At 57.0% G+C, this 19,622-nt stretch overlaps 1 protein-coding gene across 2 annotated transcripts; it reads left to right on the top strand.

The window, feature by feature from the left end:
• Nucleotides 1–6,288: 6,288 nt before the first annotated feature.
• Nucleotides 6,289–18,243, top strand: ICOSLG (inducible T cell costimulator ligand). Of its 2 annotated transcripts, XM_069581999.1 has the most exons (7): nucleotides 6,289–6,825; nucleotides 8,202–8,242; nucleotides 9,165–9,527; nucleotides 10,567–10,848; nucleotides 12,981–13,151; nucleotides 14,068–14,103; nucleotides 14,950–18,243. In XM_069581999.1, exons 1-7 carry the CDS (start codon nucleotides 6,812–6,814, stop codon nucleotides 14,958–14,960), a joined length of 918 nt encoding a protein of 305 aa, XP_069438100.1. In that variant the 5' UTR covers nucleotides 6,289–6,811; the 3' UTR covers nucleotides 14,961–18,243. The 2 variants fall into 2 exon arrangements, with proteins under 2 accessions (XP_069438100.1, XP_069438104.1); XM_069582003.1 differs by lacking the exon at nucleotides 14,068–14,103 and having other exon boundaries at nucleotides 6,628–6,825.
• The last annotated feature ends 1,379 nt before the right edge of the window (nucleotides 18,244–19,622 follow it).

Here is a 19,622-nt window from a genome sequence, read left to right as displayed (position 1 = left end):
TGTGATAGTTAATTTCAGTGTTGACTTGGCTACAGCACCCAGACATTTGTTCAGACGGTAACCTGGAGGTTTCTGTGAAAGGATTTCTGGGTTAGGTTAACTCACTGGTGGACTTTGAGTAAAGCAGGCAGTTCTTCACAAGGTAGGTGGGCGTTGTGGTCTGAATGTCTGTGACCCATAATTCACTGTTGACCCTAACCCAAGTTGGCCTCCAAGGTGATGGTGTTAGGAGGTGGGGCCTTTGAGAGGTGACCCTAAGATGGGATTAGTGAAGTGAAGTTGCTCAGTGATGTACAACTCTTTGAGACCCTATGGACTGCAGCTCGCCAGGCTCCTCCATCCATGGGATTTTCCAGGCAAGAAAACTAGAGTGAGTTGCCATTTCCTGCTCCAGGGGATCTTCCTGATCCAGGGATCCAACTCAGGTCTCTTACATTGCAGGCAGACTCTTCTCAGTCTGAGCTACCAGGGAATCCCCCAAGATGGGGTTAGTGCCCTTACAAAACAGGCCCCAGGGAGCTCTCTCACCCACCGCTGCCCGTGTGACTAAGAAGTGTGTGACCAGGGAAAAGGCCCTCACCTGACCCTCCAGGTACCTGATCCACCACTTCCAGTCCCCAGCACTGTGAGCAGGATGTTTGTGTTGTTTGCAAGCTTCCCAGTATGTGGGATTTCACCATAGTGGCCCCATCAGACTGGGACAAGGGGCGACTCCTGAGCCATCAAAAGCCTAACGTCCCCTGAGCAAGAAGGCTGGCCAGCTCACCCTGCAGACTGAGGGTTCATCAGGCCTTCATAATTACAGGAGCCAATTCCTTGAAATCAATTCCCTCTCTCTCTCTCTCTCTCTCTCTCTCTCTCTCTCTCCACACACACACATACACACACACACACACACACACACACACACACGGAGCCCTAGCTGACACAGACATCCTCATCTTCATGAAGACCTTCTCTCCAAGCTGGCAGGAGGACAATCCTGGACTCTGATGTCACAGGTCTCCTGTTCAGGGGCTAAAGATTTGTAATGAAACTAAGGTCATGCAGGCCCAGAAAACACAGAGGGCCAGTGGGGGCAGGAGCATCGAGCACAGGTGAGACACTTGGGGAGGCCAAGCTCTGGGTCCAAGCCAGGACAGGTCTGGTGACAGCTGTTTGCCAGCAGGCTGACTCCAGCTGCTTCCACCCAAAGCAGCCGGTGCTGAGAGAGCTGACCTGCTGGTGTCTGCTCTTCTTCACCTGCTGCCAGGCAGGGGCCCAGAGCCTCTCAAAGCAGCTTTACATCTTTGGCTTTTTCTCAAACACCTTAAAATTCTAAAAATATTTAATCCCAATTACAGGGGCCCCTTGTGACCGCCCTGTGGTCAGCTGAACAATGACCCGCAAAAGATGTCCCTGTCTGAAAGCCCAGAACCTGTGAATATCAGCTTATATGGCAAAAGGGGACTTGGCCGAGGTGAGGAGGTGGAGACAGGGAGATCAGGCTGAATTGTGTGTGACCCTGAAGGTCCTGGTCAGGGGAGGCAGAGGAGACCTGATCCCGTTCAGAGGACAAGGCTGTGGACCCGGGGGCAGAGCGAGCTGAAAGCCCAGTGAGCCCGGAGCCCCTCAAGGATGACTGGTTCGGGCAACCAGCCCCCAGAACTGGATAGGAGGCTGCATTTCTGTTGTTTTATGCCCCCACTTGGTGGAAGTGGGGTCCTGCTTCCGAGTCTGCCCCCAGAGCCTCGGATCCTTCTTGGTTCCTATGCGTAGGCAACCTTATGGGGGCTTCTCTCTCCAACCCCTGACTCCCATCCCAGTTGCCTGAGAAAGTCACAGTGAAGGGCAAGAGAGGAAAACCTTACCTCACCTACAGGAAGCCTCCTGAGGGCCGTTTGTGTGTGTCCATTCGTCTTGAAATCCTCTGTGCATAACCCACGTGCGGGTCCTGGTGTGTATGCTCTGTGTGTTCATTCACGATTCCTCAAGGCTATCCCCACCTCAGAAACGGGAATCACAGGCACAGCGGATTTAAGTAACTTGCCGAACATCACTTTGCTCCTGAGGAGCACTTGCCAGTCTGAGGTTCCTGGGACTGGTCTTCTGCCCACTCCAGGGGCGCCCCTACCCCACTGCCCTGAGAAGCTTGAATGCCCCCTTCCAACCTGGCTGCACTCCCTACCCTTGTCTGCCTGCTCAACCAACAGCGCGTTCCTTGGGCCTGGGGTCCCCACACTCTGGTGGGCCTGGCAGCAACACTTGGTCTTCTGGGGTCTGGCATGGAGGGCTGCCAGAGCCTGCCACCAGTGCCCAGCAGCTGCCAACTCGAGGGTGTCAGCCCCTTGAAGCCCACTGTGTTTCCTCCTCCGCAGCCCTGGGGCAGTAAACGGGAGGCATTGAAGGGCTGCGCTCCAGACACCGACTGGGCACCTTCGCTTCCCAGGTCCACGTGAGCAGGCACCCTCCGAGGGAGACTATAACCGAGGGGGGCTTGACCTCCAACAATCTGAGGTTGCAGTGGGGTCCACCGCTCCCGCTCCTGCTCCGGCTCCCTGCGGGTAGAGGCAGCATCCTACTGGGAGCCAGGTAGTGGGAGGAGAACCCAGCCGTCAGCCAATCAGTGCAGCGCAGCCCTCCGCCTGTCCAATCAGAGAGAGCCCCGGGATATGCGGGCGGGGTTGGACCCGGGAAGGTGGGAAGCAGCACCCAGACGGTCCCTCGTCTCTTCCTCCTCACCCGTGGGTGATGCTGGGGCTGGCTTTCCGCAAACGCTGTTCTCCTTTACCAGCTGTTGGGGGAGAGGATCGAAGGCCACCGATATCATGCCCCCCCCCCACCCCCCAGCCGCACTAGGCCTGACGCGGTGCTCACTCCCATCATCTAGCGTCCCGCTAAGTGTGTTGTAGAGGCAGCGCTGGTTTTCCGGCTCTGGCAATGGAAAGCGTCCTGAGACCCCGTTTCTAATTTGATTCATGCCCACTGTCAGCTCTCCTGGCCAAATCTTACCTTTCCTCCTGGCTCCCATTTTCAGCCCCTTCAGGACGTCCCCCACTCAGGTTCAGACTGTCTGTGCCCTCACTGGACACCTGACCAGGAGCCCTGACCAGGACCCCTGTCCCTTCTTTGCTCCTGACCACAGAAAAGGGAGGGTAAATCTTCCTTGGCCTCTTTAAATCCCCCACCCCAGTCTCCCAGCCTGACCTGGGAGGAGTGAAGCCCCTGGGCTCTAGGCCTGCAGGCCTCTCTCCCTGGCCACCTGCAACCCCCACCCTCTCATCCCACCTCCCAGCCCATCTCTTTTACTTCTTTGTCTTGTTTGTTCTTGTGTCCAGAGAAGTGATAGTTTCCACCAGGCAGAGATTCTCTTGTTTTAAGCTTTTATCGTTAGTGCTTACACAGGCCGTGGTAGGTGGGCATTAACCCTTAGTTGAAAGAGTGGTAGCATGCAGGAGATGGCTGGGGCCAGGGGAGCCCCACCCCTTGGTTCTGCCCTCACCTTACACCCTCCCTCTCCTACCCCCCTCCAAAGGCAAGCCTCAGCATCTGCATCAGGCCAAGTGCGGCTGGAGGGGGCATGATATCCTGCAGCCAGGGCAGCAGGGCACACCCCTCCTTCCTGCTCCATCCAAGACATGACCCTCTGGACCTGAGGCAGGTGCCTAGGAGCTCAGGCCCTTCCAGGGATGCCCAGCAGAGAGGGAACCTGTTCCCTCATGGCTTCATCCCCTCACCTCATTGGCATCTACCTGCCCTGTGCGGAAGGAGGGAGGGGGAGCACTGACTCAGCTGGGACTCCCAGAGGTCCTCCCAGGGGTGAGGAAGGAATAAATAGAGTGTTTGTCCTTAGCACGGGGTTCTGGGGCTCCCCCAGTGTTACCAGAAAACAAGAGCATCAAGTCCCACAGGCTTGGAGGAGCAAAGACTGAACAACTTTCCACAAGGTGGGCTTCTCAGAGTCTTTAATGTGTAAACATGCAAAGTCTTTAATTCAGACTTAAACTGAAAAAAGTAGGGAAAACCACTAAAGCATTCAGGTATGACCTAAATCAAATCCCTTACAATTATACAGTGGAAATGACAAATAATTCAAGGAATTAGATCTGCTATATAGAGTGCCTGAAGAACTATGGATGGAGGTTCATAACATTGTACAGGAGTCCAAGATGAAAACCATCCCCAAGGGAAAAAAATGCAAAAAGGTAAAATGGTTGTCTGAGGAGGTCTTACAAATAGCTGAGAAAAGAAGAGAAGTGAAAGGCAAAGAAGTAAAGGAAAGATATATCCATCTGAATGCAGAGTTCCAAAGAATAGCAAGGAGAGATAAGAAACCCTTTCTAAATGATCGATGGAAAGAAATAGAGGAAAGCAATAGAATGGGAAAGACTAGAGATCTCTTCAAGAAAATTAAAGATAGCAAGGAAACATTTCATGCTAAGATGGGCTTAATAAAGGACAGAAATGGTATGAACCTAACAGAAGCAGGATATAAGAAGAGGTGTCAAGATATTAAGAACAATACAAGAAAGATCTTAATGACCCAGATAACCACCATCAATCACCTAGAACCAGACATCCTGGAGCTTTGGGAAGCATCACTATGAACAAAGCTCTTGGAGGTGATGGGATTCCAGCTGAGCTATTTCAAATCCTAAAAGATGATGCTGTGAAAGTGTTGCACTCAATATGCCAGCAAACTTGGAACTCAGCAGTGGCCACAGGACTGGAAAAGGTCAGTTTTCATTCCAATCCCAAAGAATGCTCAAACTACCACACAATTGCACTCATCTCACATGCTAGCAAAGTAATGCTCAAAATTCTCCAAGCCAGGCTTCAGCAGTACGTGAACTGAGACTTTCAGATGTTCAAGCTGGATTTAGAAAAGGCAGAGGAACCAGAGTTCAAATTGCCAACATCCACAGAAGCAAGAGTTCCAGAAAAACATCTATTTCTGCTTTGTTGACTATGCTAAATAAAACCTTTGACTGTGTGGATCACAAAAAACTGGGGAAAATTCTTCAAGAGATTGGAATACCAGACCACCTTACCTGCCTCCTGAGAAATTTGTATGCAGGTCAAGAAGCAAGAGTTAGAACTGGACATGGAACAACGGGCTGGTTCCAAATTGAGAAAGGAGTACGACAAGGCTGTATATTGTCACCCTGCTTATTTGACTTCTATGCAGAGTACATCAAGTGAAATGCCAAGCTGAATGGAGCACAAGTTGGAATCAAGATTGCTGGGGGAAATATCAATAACCTCAGATATACAGATGACACCACCTTTACAGCAGAAAGTGAAAAGGAACTAAAGAGCCTCTTGATGAAAGTGAAAGCTGGCTGAAAACTCAACATTCAAAAAACTAAGATCATGGCATCTGGTCCCATCACTTCATGGCAAATATGGGGATACAGTGAGAGACTTTATTTCCTTGGTCTCCAAAATCACTGCAGATGGTGACTGCAGCTATGAAATTAAAAGATGCTTGCTTCTTGGAAGAAAAGCTATGACAAATCTAGACAGCATATTAAAAAGCAGAGACATTACTTTACCGACAAAGGTCTGTATAGTCAAAGCTATGGTTTTCCCAATAGTCATATGTAGATGTGAGAGTTGGACCATAAAGAAAGCTGAGTGCTGAAGAATTGATGCTTTTGAACTGTGGAGTCGAAGAAGGCTCTTGAGAATCCCTTGGACAGCAAGTGGATAAAACCAGTCAATTCTAAAGGAAATCAGTCCTGAATATTCATTGGATGGTGAATATTCATTCACCATCAGTGAAGCTGAAGCTCCAATACTTTGACCACTTGATAGGAAGAGCTGACTCATTAGAAAAGACCCTGATGCTGGGAAAGATTGAAGGCAGGAGGAGAAGGGGACAACAAATGATGAGATGGTTGGATGCCATCACCGACTCGATGGACATGAGTTTGAGCAAGCTCCAGGAGTTGGTGATAGACAGGGAAGCCTGGTGTGCTACAGTCCATGGGATCGCAAAGGGTCGACAAGACTGAGCGACTGAACTGAACTGAGTGCTGCGGCAGGTGGCCCAGGATGGAGGAAGGACAGAGGAGCCAGACTGGGGGGCGGGGCAGGGGGTGACCCAGGACTGGAAGAGGAGCCTGCCAGCCTGCCTTCCGCCTTCCGGCCACTCATTCATTCGCTCCTGAACAGTCGTGGAGCTCTCACTTCACCTCGCCCTGGAGGAGCTGACTGGGTTCCGAGAGGGGGAAGGAGGGCGGGAGACTGACACCCAGCCCACCCGCCAGGCTCTCAGGGCGCAGGGGTGGGGCAGCCGGCGTGCGCGGGCGGAAGCTGGGCGCTTGGGGGTGCGGACGTTCTGTGCGCCTTTGGGGGACAGCAGTTAGCCTCCCTTCAGCCAGGCAAGTGCTCCCACAGCGGCCTTGGCCGCCCTCCTCCATGGGGCCTTCCCTGTCCTCAACTTGCCGGGCCTGGAGCCCCCGGCCTGCTACCCTCGGGGCCCGACTTGCACTGTTGCCTGGGAAGGGCTTAACTTTCGTGAGTCAGTGTCCACGCTTCGGTTCCCACAGCTCCTGGCAGACAGTGGGAGGGGCCAGGGGCGGGGCCAGGGGCGGGGCCAGGCTGATCTCTGGCTGGCGCTCAGCCCCCGACCGGCTCAGCGCCCAGAGCCTCAGAGGCGCGGCGGGAGCGCGGCGGGAGCTCGGCTGGTGTTGGCCGGCCGCTCCGAGGGCTCCCGCGGCCCGAGGTCGCCCGTGCTCGGAGTTCTCCCGCCGCCCGAGACCTCCCTCTGGCTGCGGTGTCTAGCGCCCCGAGACCTCCGGGGCGGGCCGGGGTCTCCGCCCCCACCATGCGGCCGAGGAGGTGAGTGTGTGCGCGGCCGCGTCCTGTAGGTTCGCGGGACGGAGCGGAGGCGCGGCGCGGAGGCGCGGCGCCGGGAAACGAAGTTCTCGCCGGCGACCGGTCGCCTGGCGGGGCAGCGGAGGCGGAGCGGCCTCGGGCTGGGCCGCGGCAGGTGCGGTTACGTGCGGGCGGGAGGGCGGCGAAGGACGGTGGCCTTGCGCGGGTGTGTGCTCCGCCCGGGTCCCCGCCGAGGGAGGGAGAGCGGAGAGCTGAGAAGACGCAGCGACCCACGCTCACTTCCCCCCTTGCCCTCCCCTGTCCCAGCGGTTACCCAGAGGAAAGAAGAGCGTGACCGCGCTGTGCCAAAGTCACTCATTTACTTCCAATGCGGGCTGGTGCCCACCGCCCCCGAAGCCCCCCCACTATCCGCCGCCTGCTCCCAAATCCCCCTCCACTTTTGGCCAAAACGCTGCCTTCAGGGAAGTCTTAGGGTAGGCAGCCTGTGCCCTACTTGATGAGATGGTGCGGTACCCCATCCCCAGGTGTCCCATCACACAACCCAGAAGCACCCCCCCCTTCTCCCACCCTCTTCCCCCCTCCGTCCCGTCGGTCCCACCACTTAGTCTCCCTAGTTAGAAATGCAGGTAAAGACTATTTCCTCAAGAAAGGAACGTAGAAGTACTGGGATGTCACAGCCACCAGCCACCATGCCCCTGGGCAGGTAGCCCCGTGTGTGCTTTCTCCTATCTGACCCAGGGAGCTGTGGGCTGGGGCAGGGGCAGGGAGGTGTCAGGTGAGGCAGGGGGCACAGCTGGGGTGTGCAGGGTGCAGAGGCTCCCAGACTGGAGGTGTCAGGAGCCTGGGAGCGCTGAGACGCATCTGCTGGCCCCCAGGGCTGAGCTGCCCACAGACTGGGGTGGAGCCACCAGATCTGGTTCCAGATTGACTGTGTTCCTTCAGAAGGTTGTCCTGGGGCTGCTCTGACCTTGCCTTGAGGCAAGCATCTTACATCCTGTCTTTCAAATTTCAAATGCTGGGGAAGTGTTGTTTTGTTTTGTTTTGTTTTTTTCTGATTTTATGCAGTTTCTTGGACCCCATCCGTGCAAAGCCACACTACCAAGGGTCTGGTGACCCCTCTCAATACCCTTTATCACACTCAAAATTGCTGTGAGGGGCATTCTGTTAACACAGAGCTGGTCCCTGGCAGGGCCTTGCTGTGCTGGGCAGGGCGGCTGCGGTCCTGGCCCCTCTTCCTGAGTTCCTGGCTGCCCCAGGGACCCTGGGCTGATGGGCTGGCTGGTTGTGGATGTATTCCCATTTGGATGATGTGGGTAACCAGCTCTTGCCTAGTCTGGAAGAAGCGGGACTCACCTGGCTTTCTGGTTGTTTCTTCCCAGTCCTGGACTGCTCCTGCTGCTGCTCTGGGGCCTGCAAGCCGGTAAGTGCAGGAGGCGCTCTTGGGGAGGCTTCCAAGCCCTTCAGCGCTGAGCAGTAGGACCCAGGGCGGAGGCAGGTGTCAGTGGGGCCCTCCTCACAGGGCTGCCCGTTTTTCCAGGGGTCCTTATGAGAAAGCTGGGCCCCCAAGCCTGGGTTAATGTGTGGGACTGACAGCCACCCCAAGGGGAGCACTCCACCAGCCCCCAAGGTTTTTCGTTTCATGCTTGGGGCAAGCACAGTGCAGTTCCACCCAAGTGTTTCAGAACCTCCACTTCCCAGAGGAGCCAGGGGCTGGTCTTCCTGTTTCTTGCAGCCCCTGTGCTCCCCAAAGCCACCAGCATCCAGGAGAGCATGAAATGAGGTGTGGCACCACAGTGGAGATCGAGGCCTTGTCTGGCCCTCCAGCCTGCAGAGGAACGGGCCAAGGCGCATGGCCACTTTCCCTACTGGCATTCCTATGGCTGGAACACCCCAGAGCCTCGCTGGGCCTGCACTGATGGAGCACGGGCAGCATCACAGTGATGCTGAGAAGCTTATGCTTACTTTCAAAACGTCTAAATTTTTTTTTAAACCTTTTTATTTTGAATTCGTTATAAAAATCCCAAGAAGTAGCAGAAACCATGAGGAGCAATTCCAGTGCCCTAGGGCCTGATACTCCCAAGGCTGGCCTCCCGCTTGATCACAGGAAACCAGCCCTGGTCCTCCATTGGGGCAGTTCACTGCCAGGGTCCGAATGTTTAAAATACTTTGGCTTCCCTATGTGCTTCTTATTAACACATTCCTTTCCTACTGACATGAGTCACAATTGGAGTTTGAGTCTTGAAACTCAGCAGCTCCCCCCACCCCGCCACCCCCCATAGGGTGACGTCAAAGTTAGGGGTCAGGTGCGGAAGATGACTTCTGTTCTCTGTGGGTGGTTGCAGAGAGTCAAGAAGAAGTCCGAGCGATGGTGGGCAGCGATGTCCGGCTCCGCTGCATTTACCCTGAAGGAAACAGCTTTGATTTAAACGACCTTTTCGTTTACTGGCAAATCAGCATGGCGGGCAAAGGGAATGCCGACTCCGTGGTGACCTACCACCTATCCGGAAACAGCTCTGCCAGCCACGATGACAACCACTACAAGGACCGGGCTCGGCTGTCCTTGGACAGCATGAAGCGGGGTGACTTCTCTCTGCACCTGCGCAACGTCACTCCCCAGGATGAGCAGAAGTTCAACTGCCTGGTGTTTCGGAAATCCTTGGAATTAGAAAAGATTTTGGAAGTTTCGGTCACACTGCACGTGGCAGGTAAGACAGAGGAAGCGGCCAAGCCGATTTCATCGCAGACTTATGTCCAGGAAGAAGTGTCAGTAAGACCCGTTTCCTGTGGCTCTTTCACCTGTGTGTTCCCTTAAAGAAAACCCCGATCCCTCTGTGGTTTGGTGTTTAACTGTGTGTACAGCTAAGGGGAGCAAAGATCATTCAACTCCTGAGACTGTTTTCCAGTATCTGAGGCTGCCTGCTTCCATATGGGAGCTCCCCAACTTGCTGTTTTTGCTTTGAACTCTCCAACTCAACCCAATCTAGACTCTTTTGCATAATTCACTAATTTTATTTTTGGCTGCACTAGGTCTTCATTGCTGCATGCGAGCTTTCTGTAGTTGTGGCAAACAGAGGGTCCTCTCTAGCTGTGCTGTGCGGCCTCTCACTGTGGCGGCTTCTCTTGTTGTGGAGCACAGATTCTAGGGCATGTGGGCCCAGTAGCTGCAGCTCAGTGATGGGCTCAGTAGTTGAGGCTCCAAACTCAACAGCACAGGCTTAGTAGTTGTGGTTCACAGGCTAAGTTGCTGTGCAGCATGTGGGATCCTCCCTGATCAGGGATCAAACCTGCGAAATGGCAAGCAGATTCTTTACCACTGAGCCACCAAGGAAGCCCCCCAAACTAGGTTTTTTGATGAAATAAGAAACCAGTGCTACAAGGCACTAAATGAGGTCAGGAGAGTCAGAAAATGAAAGTGTCTCCAGTAGGCTGCTCGGGGCATCATTCAGTGGACACGGGATCGCCAGCTGTCCATGTCATTAAACTCAAACGAGGCCTGCCCCACTGGGGCAGGAAGTGGGCACTGGTCACTGCTCACCAGACTCAGTAGCCTCCTTATTGACCTGGGGGATGGCTCTTGGGCAGAACGGAGCCTGTGCTGCTGACGAGACCACAGTTTTTGTCCTGCCCCTGCTCCAGCATCACGGGCTCAATGGCTGCCTCCCCTCTGCCCTGGCCCTTGGCATGTGTCCCCCCTTTTCTGACCTTCAGGACCTGGCACCCCTCAGCCCATTTCTTTCCCTGCAGCAAACTACAGCATGCCCGTGGTCAGTGGCCCGTCCCAGGATGAGGAGCTCACCTTCACGTGCACGTCCACCAATGGCTACCCGCGGCCAAATGTGTACTGGATCAACAAGACGGACAACAGCGTGCTGGATGGCGCCCTGCAGAACAGCACGGTGTCCCTGAACGCGCGGGGCCTGTATGATGTGGTCAGTGTCCTGAGGATCGGGCGAACCCCCCACGTCAACGTGGGCTGCTGCATTGAGAATGTGCTGCTACACCAGAACCTCACGAGTGGCCAGACAGGTGAGGTCCCAGGGGACCCCATGGTGCTGCATGCTGACCCCAACCCAAGGCCGGGCGGGGGGTGACTGGGCAGGAGACAAAGCCCCTATGAGGAGACTGGGCAGCAGCATCAGAGGTGGGGCAGGGAGGGGAGGGGAGAGTGTCACCATGCTGAGGGCAGGAACTGGCTGGTGCTCGGGGGTCAGTTTTAGTGACCCATTTCACAGATGGGGGACTGAGGCTCTGAAAATCTCAGAAGCCACAGAACGAGGCAGCAGCAGCACTGGGATGGAAGCCCCGTTCAGCACGGCCCCCTTCCACACTCTTTGGACATGTGCCCCCTAAGAAGCCAGAACAACTCCTCCACCAGCAGGTCCAGCTGGGCCCAGCCACTGCCCAAGGCCCCCCATAGAAGGGTGCAGGCAGGTGACTCCTTCGTAGAAGCCATAGGCTCTCTGGGTCTGTGAGTCGCTGTCAGCAGGGTTGAGATGCTGGGGAAGGAGGGCAGGAGCTGGGGGATGGGGGCTGCCAGGAGTGTCTGGCCCGGGCATTCTCCTGGAATACGGGTGCAGCCCTGTGGCTCAGCAGTCACAGTCCTCTGGCTGCACTAAAGGCCTCCTCTGACTCTGCATCCCAGCAGGATAGTCCGAGGCAGGGGAGGGGGGATGGGAGGAGAGCAGGAGGGTCTCCTGGGGTCAGCCTGGCTGCTCTGGGGAACAACTGGGAACCCCTGTCCCCCCTCATCGCGTGCCCACACTCTCTGAATCAGCACCTCTGGAATGTGTTGAAAAGCTTCCGGGGGGTTCTAAGGCACATGGGGGGGCCTCACCACTGTCTGGTTTGTAGCTTCTCCAGGTTTGGGGAAACATGGGGCACTTGTCACAAGCCTCCCGGAGAGGGTGTTGCCTGTCTGCCCCTGAGAACTGCTCCCGCAGAGGCACCATGGTGGAGCACTGGGACGGGGGGCTGGCCCCCTCATGCATTTCCAACAGATTCGGGGTGGTGCAGCTGCCGTGGAAAATGGTCTGCTGATTTCTTAAAAAGCTAAACACAGGATCAGCAGTGACCCAGCAGGTCCACACACTTGGGTGTATGGCCAAGGGCTCTGGAAGCGAGACTCAGACAAATACCTGTACATGAATGTTCACAGCAGCTTATTCACAGAAACCAAAAGGTGGGGACACCCAAGAGTCCATAGGTGGACGAAGGGGTGAGCACAGAGTGTCCATCCACAAGGTATAGCGTTACTCAGCCACAAAAAGGAGCGAAGCTCTGAGCATGCTGCAGCGTGGATGAGCCGTGCAAAAGATGTTCAGTGGTAGAAGCCAGACAGAACAGTCCTCAGCGTATGACTCCACTGATACAAAATGTCTGGAATAGGTAAACCCAAACAGACAGGAAGTAGATTAGAGTTTGCCAGAGGGCTGGGGGAGGGAAGAGCTTCCCAGGTGGTGCAGTGGTAATGCAGGAGACCCAGAAGACTCGGGTTCGATCCCTGGGATGGGAAGATCCCCTGGAAAAGGGAATGGCAACCCACTCCAGTATTCTTGCCTGGAGAATTTCATGGACAGAGGAGCCTGCAGGCTGTAGTCCATGGGGCTGCAAAAAGTCAGACACGACTTATTGACTGAACTCGCATGCATGCCTGGAGGAGAGGGTGGGGAGTGACTGCTGGTGGGCAGAGGGTTTCCCTTTGTGGCATGAAAAGTTCTGGAATCAGCTAACAGTCATGGCTGCATGAACTTGTAAATTAGGAAACACCACTGAATGGTTATAAAATGGTTAATTTTGTTCTGTGACTTTCACCATTTTTTTTTTTTAAGCCAGCAATTAAGCTAGAAAGAATTAAAGTTTAAAAAGCCAGGAAGACTTATGCTTCCTTCCACGCCATCCCCAGGTGTGAACCTCTAGGCAGCACTGGGGTTACAGGTTTCACCGGTGGGCTGAGGAGAAGGGGCCTCCCAAGAAGAGATGAAGGCTCACCTGAAAGAGGAAATCCTTGTCTCCGTCAGCTTTATAGCTTAAAAACCACCAAGTGCCTCTAGGAAGTCTTGTTGGATCAGTGCTTCTCTTAGCGCCCAGTCCTTCAGGATGAAAAAAAAACCGCTTTTCCTCCCTGTCTATAAGCCCTGCATGATTTTCCTCTCCTGCAGAAACGTTCACAGGAACCAAGGACAGCATCACAGAGGACCCAGTCGATGGCAGCCCCAGCGGGGAACATCAGCCGATTCTTGGCGTCCTTGTCGTGCTGGCCGTGATCGTGTCCCTGGCTGTCGCCACAGGCTGGCTGTGCAGGAGCAGGTGTCAGCCCAGAAGCTACACAGGTATGGGGACGCCTATGCTGTGGACAGCGCACTTTTGCGTTGTTGGGGTGTGGGGCCGCCTTTCCCAAGATGTTTACAAGCTCTGAGAGGTGTCGCTTTCACGGGACACGCAGTTTAACCATGCTAACGAGCGTGCTCCTGGGTGGATCTCAGCCTCCAAGATCCTGACACTGCCCACCCCCGAAGGGAAGGCCAGTCTCCTGGGTTTGGGGGAGGATGGAGGACTCTACTAATGTGGAGGTCAGGTCGCAGTGCCCCTGTGGAGGCTGAGCTGCCTTCTAGTCCCTTCAAGGCCTTCTGTCCAGTTCTGGCCAAACTCAGACAGATACAGAAAGTCTGGGGTTTGGCTACGTGAAACGAAGAAGCAGGGCTCACAGTGGGAGCAGGAAAGCCAAGAGTGTGGACCCTGGAAGCACCCAGGGGTCAGCGAGAAGGGCTGAGGGCTGGCTTGGGCCCCGCACAGTCTTCCCAGGTCAGCCTGGAGGTGGAGGTCAGCGGGCATCCCCAGAGGTCCTATTAACAGAGTCAGGACCGACTGAGACCCCCCCAGAGAGTGAGAAAGGGGAGCGTGGCTGGACTTAGGACCCAGCTCATGGTGGGAGGCCCACCTGACGAGAGGGTTTCCATCTGTGGCCCTGGGGTGTCCCCCTGGCTGCCAGCTTCCACCTCCTAGAGACGTCGCCTGGCGCCCTGGAACCCAGGCTGTGAAAGCCCTCAAGCCTCTCCAGGTGCTTCCCACCTGACCTCCTACAAAGTCTCGTCCTGGGACTCAGGGTGGCCTGAGAAGCCCCTCACCTGAGCAGGAAGCCAGAGGAGGGTTGAGTGGGGGGAGGGTACTGAGCACGGGGCCCTTGGGGTCTTCAGAGAGGCCTTGCTTCACTACCCCACCTTGAGCATTTACGCTTAATTCCCGCAGGTGCCCAGGTGGAAAGGCCGGAGCTGGCGCTCGCGGGTGAGTTTGCCGGGAGGGAAGATGTGTGGAGGAAGCTCGGATCACTCAGGCAGGGTGGCTGGGTGCTTGTCTCTGCACAAGCATGGCTCAATGACCAGGAAATAGGTGCTTCCAGTGCACAGCTGGTGAAACCCTGAGTGGAGGCCTTCCCTCCTGGCGTGCTGCCCTGTCCTCTGCTGACTCTGGGATTTTCCAAATGTTTGCAGGAGCAGAGAGCCTGGAGCATGAGGCCCCCCCTCCACACCCTGTCTCCATTCCCCTGGTCTCCCTCCATCACAGCCCTCAGGGTGGGGCTGTCCAGCAAGTCCAGACCCTTTGTGCAGACGAGCACCTCAGAGTTCCCACACAAACGTCACGTGACTCCTGCCCTGCTCTGGGAAAGCATCACACACAAAGCCTTTGGTTTCGGTTTCCCACTGACAGGTGCCTCAGTCTGCCAGGGCCTCTGGGGTCCTGCCAGCCGGCTCCATGCCTGAAGCCAGTGGCCTCACCTCTCTGAACCCCATTCCCCGCCAAACGCCCTTGAGAAGGGTTGTCAGGGAAGGGTGAGCACGACCCACGCAACGTGCCTGCCCACCTGTTCACCCAGGTGATTCCCAGCCCGCGGCTGCCTGGTGCCGCAGCAGGTTCACTCCCGAGGCCTGTCCCCGAGGCCCATCCTGGAGGATGCGGGATGCAGCTTGCTAAGGAATCCGGGCCCACAGATCTGAGAGTCCAGTGTGCACTGCCTGCAGGCGTTCTCAACCCTGTTTTCACTGTACTGGGCCCTGAGAAGACCAGTCTCTGCCACCAAAATGAGAATAAGTGGATTCCAGGCTCACGCTCTCTCCCCTCTTTCCTTCCAAGGGCACGTGTGATGAGGGACCCCCCAGGACGAGGCCAGGGCTCCCAGGAGATGCCGCCAGCTGGGACGTCAGATGGCAGCTCAAGAACTGACTCGGACAGGCCAGGCAGAGGGGACCATCTGCACCAGAAGCTCGGGGCTGCATGGACACTGGCCTCCTGGCATCGGGGGGATGTGAAAGGCACCCTTGGAAGGACCACGCTGATCCCGGGAGCATGTGTCAGCTGCTGCCCCGATCCCAATGAACCTTTCAAAAGTTTGGCATGGTGGCTCCCCAGGGCTACACATGCCCCCAAGTAGGTGGGCCCCCCACCTTTGCCACCAAACACAGAACAAGAGAAGGGCCGTGACAGCTGCTTCCTGCTACCAGCCCCGGACCCAACTCGCTGTGGGATGAACTGCTGAAGCTGGAGGAAGAATGTCTGGTTCAGGAAGAGGTGTGCAGGAGCCCTCTCTTCCGAATGATCTGTGCTGGGCAGTGGTTGCTCCAGGTGCAGCGGCCACTCTCTGGGTCTGCATGTGAGGCTCCCACCCCACCTCCAGCCCAAAGGCCCCGTGTCTGTGTGCATGTCCTGAAGCACAAAACAGGAAACACTGGAAAGCCCCCTGAATTCACGTCTCTCCAGGATGCTCACTGGGAGGAAAACTTGACCTCCTTTGTTTTGGTCAGAAGCTAGGTTTCCCTCCTCAAAAGCACATGGAATTTTAGGAGAAGCTCTGTGCTGGGCTGAGCAGCTGGACAGGGCAGCCAAGGGCTTGGACTCTACTGTAGGGGACATGTGGGCAGGTCTGGGACAAGCATTTCCAGTGGACACCAGTGTGGACCATCATGGTCCTTCACAGTGGGGCCATGGATGGACAGAGGGTGACCTCCCGGCCACGGCAGCTTTTCTTCAAACACGGCAGACATTCCCTCAAATCTCACTGGGCAGCCCCTGCCAGCCCCACACTGTTGCCTGTGCCCCCACCTGCCTCCCCTGAGGACCTGCAGGGTCACAGCAGCAACCTTGCCTCACCCAGGGGGTCCCTGGAGCCCACCAGGCCCGCTGGGTGACCGGAGTGGAGCCGTGGCCAAGTCCGGGGTCAGGTGGCCCGATGCCCTGCCCCCGCCCAGGTGGTTTCCATGTTAATTCCAGGACTGCATCCAGCAGCTCAGTGTTCCTAGCAACGGAGTCTGTAACGGAGTCTGCCGGGTCGCCTGGTGGGTGGCGCACCGCCCCCCCCCACAGGAAACAGGCCTGTGGTCATTCAGCACCCATGGGCATGTGAGACCTGTACCTCCCAGACCCAGACTTGCAGCAAACTCAACATGGCGGCTTGGCGTGGATCCTGAGTCAACAGTGTTTCAAGAATCCTGCGTATGTTTGTACCAAAAACCCTCACATGGCCTGTACATGAGTGTGCTGTGGGATCCACACAGACTTTTAATATGAAAGCATTAGAAGGCATGTGTGGTTCCTCAGAGAATGACAGAAGGGTGACTCATGGCATCTCGAGCAAGAAGGCCGAGTGGCAGGTGGGGCCGGGCAGGTGGGAGCAGCCAAGTGGATACGGGCAAGTGGGCGTGGCCCGTCCACAGTGACTGTGCTGTGACGCCAGGACAGGTACCCAGGAGGGCTGCTCTGCCACCCCGCTAGAGGCCCTGCCTGCAGACCCTGAGCAGCCTCTGGTGGGGGTGGGGTGGGGAGGGGGCATCTCAGCCTGGCAGGATGGCGCAGCTGCGGGGAGACCGAGTCTGATTCCAGCTTGCCAATCAGAAGCAGTTTCCTTCTCAGGGAAGCAGCAGGGCTGGCTCTCTGGCTCAGGCCCCCTTGACATCCTGGCCCAGGAGGGCCCCTAGGGGCTTTCTCCCACTTGCTTGTGGGCTCTGCCTTGGCCCTGGCCTTCCTGAAGCTAAGGCCACGCCCTCCAAGCTCCGTGCCAGAGTCGTCATCTTCCTGCTGGGCTCCGACCGACCCTCCTGGCTGCCTCCGGGCCTCTGGGGCCGCAGCAGTGCCCGCTCTGTCCAGCTCGCACAGGTCACCCCCGGCCAGTTCACCCTGGAGCCTCTGCTTGCGTCTCAAGCTGTGTTATAGATAGCGTGTGAGTGCCGAGTTTTGACATTTTTGGAAGCCTGGTTCCAGAGAATATAAGCTATTGGCATGCCTGGGTCCAGACACTTTGGTCAGCATGTGGATCAACTCAGTCCTCTCGGCCAGCCCTGATTGCAGTGGGGGACCCGGGCCCTGCCCCTCCAGAGTGGCCCCATCTCCCAGGGGACATGGGTCAGTGTGGAGGCATTTGGTCACTCCTGGGGATTCCTACTGATGGTGGGGGGGCCACTTCTCAACGTCTCACACAGGTGGGGTCCTGCCCAGAGGTCAGTAGCCAAGACTGAGGATCCCCATGTCACCTTTCCCCGCAGGGCAGGGCAACAGAGCTGCTGTCGGGGTCCCCATCTGCATGGGGTACAGGAGAGGTGACTGATAGTTCACCAGGGAACATTCCAGGTCAGGGGTTGGGCACGAGTCCAGGGTGCTGGTGTTGCCATGGGTGGAGGCCACAGGCTGCAGGAGTCTGGTCTCTGGGAGCCTGTGGCCCCTGCCCCCTCTGCCCTGCACACAGCGGGTATGCGTGAACACCTGTCAGGGAGGTGAAGCCTGCTGGCAGGGGGAGGCTCGTCGAGAGGGCAGGGGGCAGAAGGGAAGCTGCGTGACCAGCACACCCCAGTTTCCTTTCCCACAAGGCAGGCAGCTGGAGCCTGGTTCTGTCTCCCCGGGCCCTGCAGCTTGGACGCTCCCCGTGACTGCAGCCCCCACCCTGGGGAGGGCAGCCGTGGCATTGGAGACCCTCAGGAGAGGGCCACCCTGCTCTGCCAGTGCCCGTGAGGCCCCGGTGCTATGAGACTGGTCGCTGGTTGGGCTGGAAGCTGGCAGGCGGCTCAGGACAGTGCCTGGGCCAAGCAGGCATATCCTGTCTGCATCTCCTTCCAAGCCCCGGCTTCTCAGAAGGAGGCCGTTTCCAGTCAGAAGGCACTGACCTGGGACCATTCTGTCCTTGGTGACTGGCGCCCCATCCCCGCACTGGCCCAGCCCAAAGATGATACCCCTCAACGTGACCTGCCCTGTGTTCCCCACCCTCATCAGACCCACCGGGCACCGCTAACCACCCCTCTGCTGCATTCCTGAATGTTCTCCAGCCCTGACTCAGCACCCGCCCCAACACCATCTCCAGCTGCCCAGGGCTCCTTCCTGACTCCTGAGTCCCATGGGGAGAGCCTCCTTCATTACTAGTAAACACGTCATACTTTCCTCGAATCCGTGTTGATCCTGCCGTCGTCATTAGAGAGAAGTGAGAAACTGGGCTTTTGTCACACGGGCAAGGTAGGACAGCTCCAGGGAGTGAAGATGTGGGGAAGGCTGGACCTTGTCCAGGGGCTTTAATGTCAGGAATTTGGGGGCTTGTCTCAGTGACCCCTGGGCTCAGCCTGAGCTCCGGGGAGGGGGCTTCTGCCACTGCTGCTGTTGGGGGAGCACAGTGCACACTTCCTGGGGGGTGCGGGGTTGGGGGTGGGGGCTTGAGTCCCCACAAGACCCCCATGAACAGGCTCCAACGCCCAGGAGCTGTGCAGGCTCTGGCCGGCCACCCCATGTCAGGAACAGAACCACGGCCACACCACCTTCCAAGTCTCCTAAGGACCCAGATAGGTCTGGGTCTTGGGGTGTGACCCCAAGGGCAGGAACTGGCCAGGATCCTCCTCCCCTCCCCTGTCCCCCTCCCTCCTCACCGTGCTCCAGTCCCCATGGCCTCACAGTGTCCTGGGGCCTGAGCTCCCCCTGGCCCCGCCCCCTGAGGACGATTCATCCCCTGGTTGCACGTGCCCGAGGCTGCTGGGAGTGGGCCAACCAGGAAAGGGGGGCACTGCCACACCAGGGCCCAGGCTGGGGGAGGAAGTGGTCTCCCCAAGGCAGGGGGCTGTGATCAGAGAGGCAGGGGAGGGCCTGGGGCACGGCTGATCCACGGAGGAGAGGGTCTGGAGAGCGCAGCTGTGCACGTGTGGTTCAGGTACCCCGTGCACTTCCCCACGGGCTCCCGGCAGATCCAGGGCAGGACCCCTCACCCAAACCCAGAAAGTGACACAGCGGTTTGGCTAAAATGCAGCCTGAGAGGGCTGCTGGGCCCAGACCCAGGGGCCACGACAGGCAGGACCTCTATGCGGGGTCTGTCTCCTCTGGGGCGCGGGTGCTGGGACTCACCCAAGCTGTGAGGCAGTGAGCTCCCAGGAGGGGCCCCAGGCGTCTTGAACAGCAGATGTCCGCTCTCTCTGGGTCTAGAGGTCAGAGTCCAAGATGAAGGCGTGGGCAGATGAAGGCATTCCCTGACCTCTCTGCGTCTCCTGCAGCTTCCAGAGCCTGCAGGTGACCCCGGCACAGCCCACAGCCCTGTCTCTGGTGCTCTCCTCTCCTTACATGGACACGGGTCACTGCATTAAGGACCACCCTATCCAGGGTGACCCCATCTTCACTAGTGACATCAACTGAGACCATTTCCCAGTGAGGTTCCCTGACATGAATTTGGGGGACCCTGTGCGACTCCAGGGGAAGATCCCCTGGGGGAGGGCACGGCAACCTTCTCCAGTATTCTCGCCTGGAATGTCCCATGGACAGAGGAGCCTGACGGACTACAGTTCATGGGG

This window comes from Ovis canadensis, chromosome 1, assembly GCF_042477335.2.
Source record: "Ovis canadensis isolate MfBH-ARS-UI-01 breed Bighorn chromosome 1, ARS-UI_OviCan_v2, whole genome shotgun sequence".
In the NCBI taxonomy this organism is placed as follows: Eukaryota; Metazoa; Chordata; class Mammalia; order Artiodactyla; family Bovidae; genus Ovis; species Ovis canadensis.
This window is presented reverse-complemented; position numbering and strand designations above follow the sequence as displayed.

Excerpts from the sequence above, each read along its gene's own strand:
- ICOSLG (XM_069581999.1), top strand. Across the intron at positions 9,528-10,566 it reads GGTCACACTGCACGTGGCAG|CAAACTACAGCATGCCCGTG; the intron begins GTAAGACAGAGG and ends CTTTCCCTGCAG. Across the intron at positions 10,849-12,980 it reads CCTCACGAGTGGCCAGACAG|AAACGTTCACAGGAACCAAG; the intron begins GTGAGGTCCCAG and ends CCTCTCCTGCAG.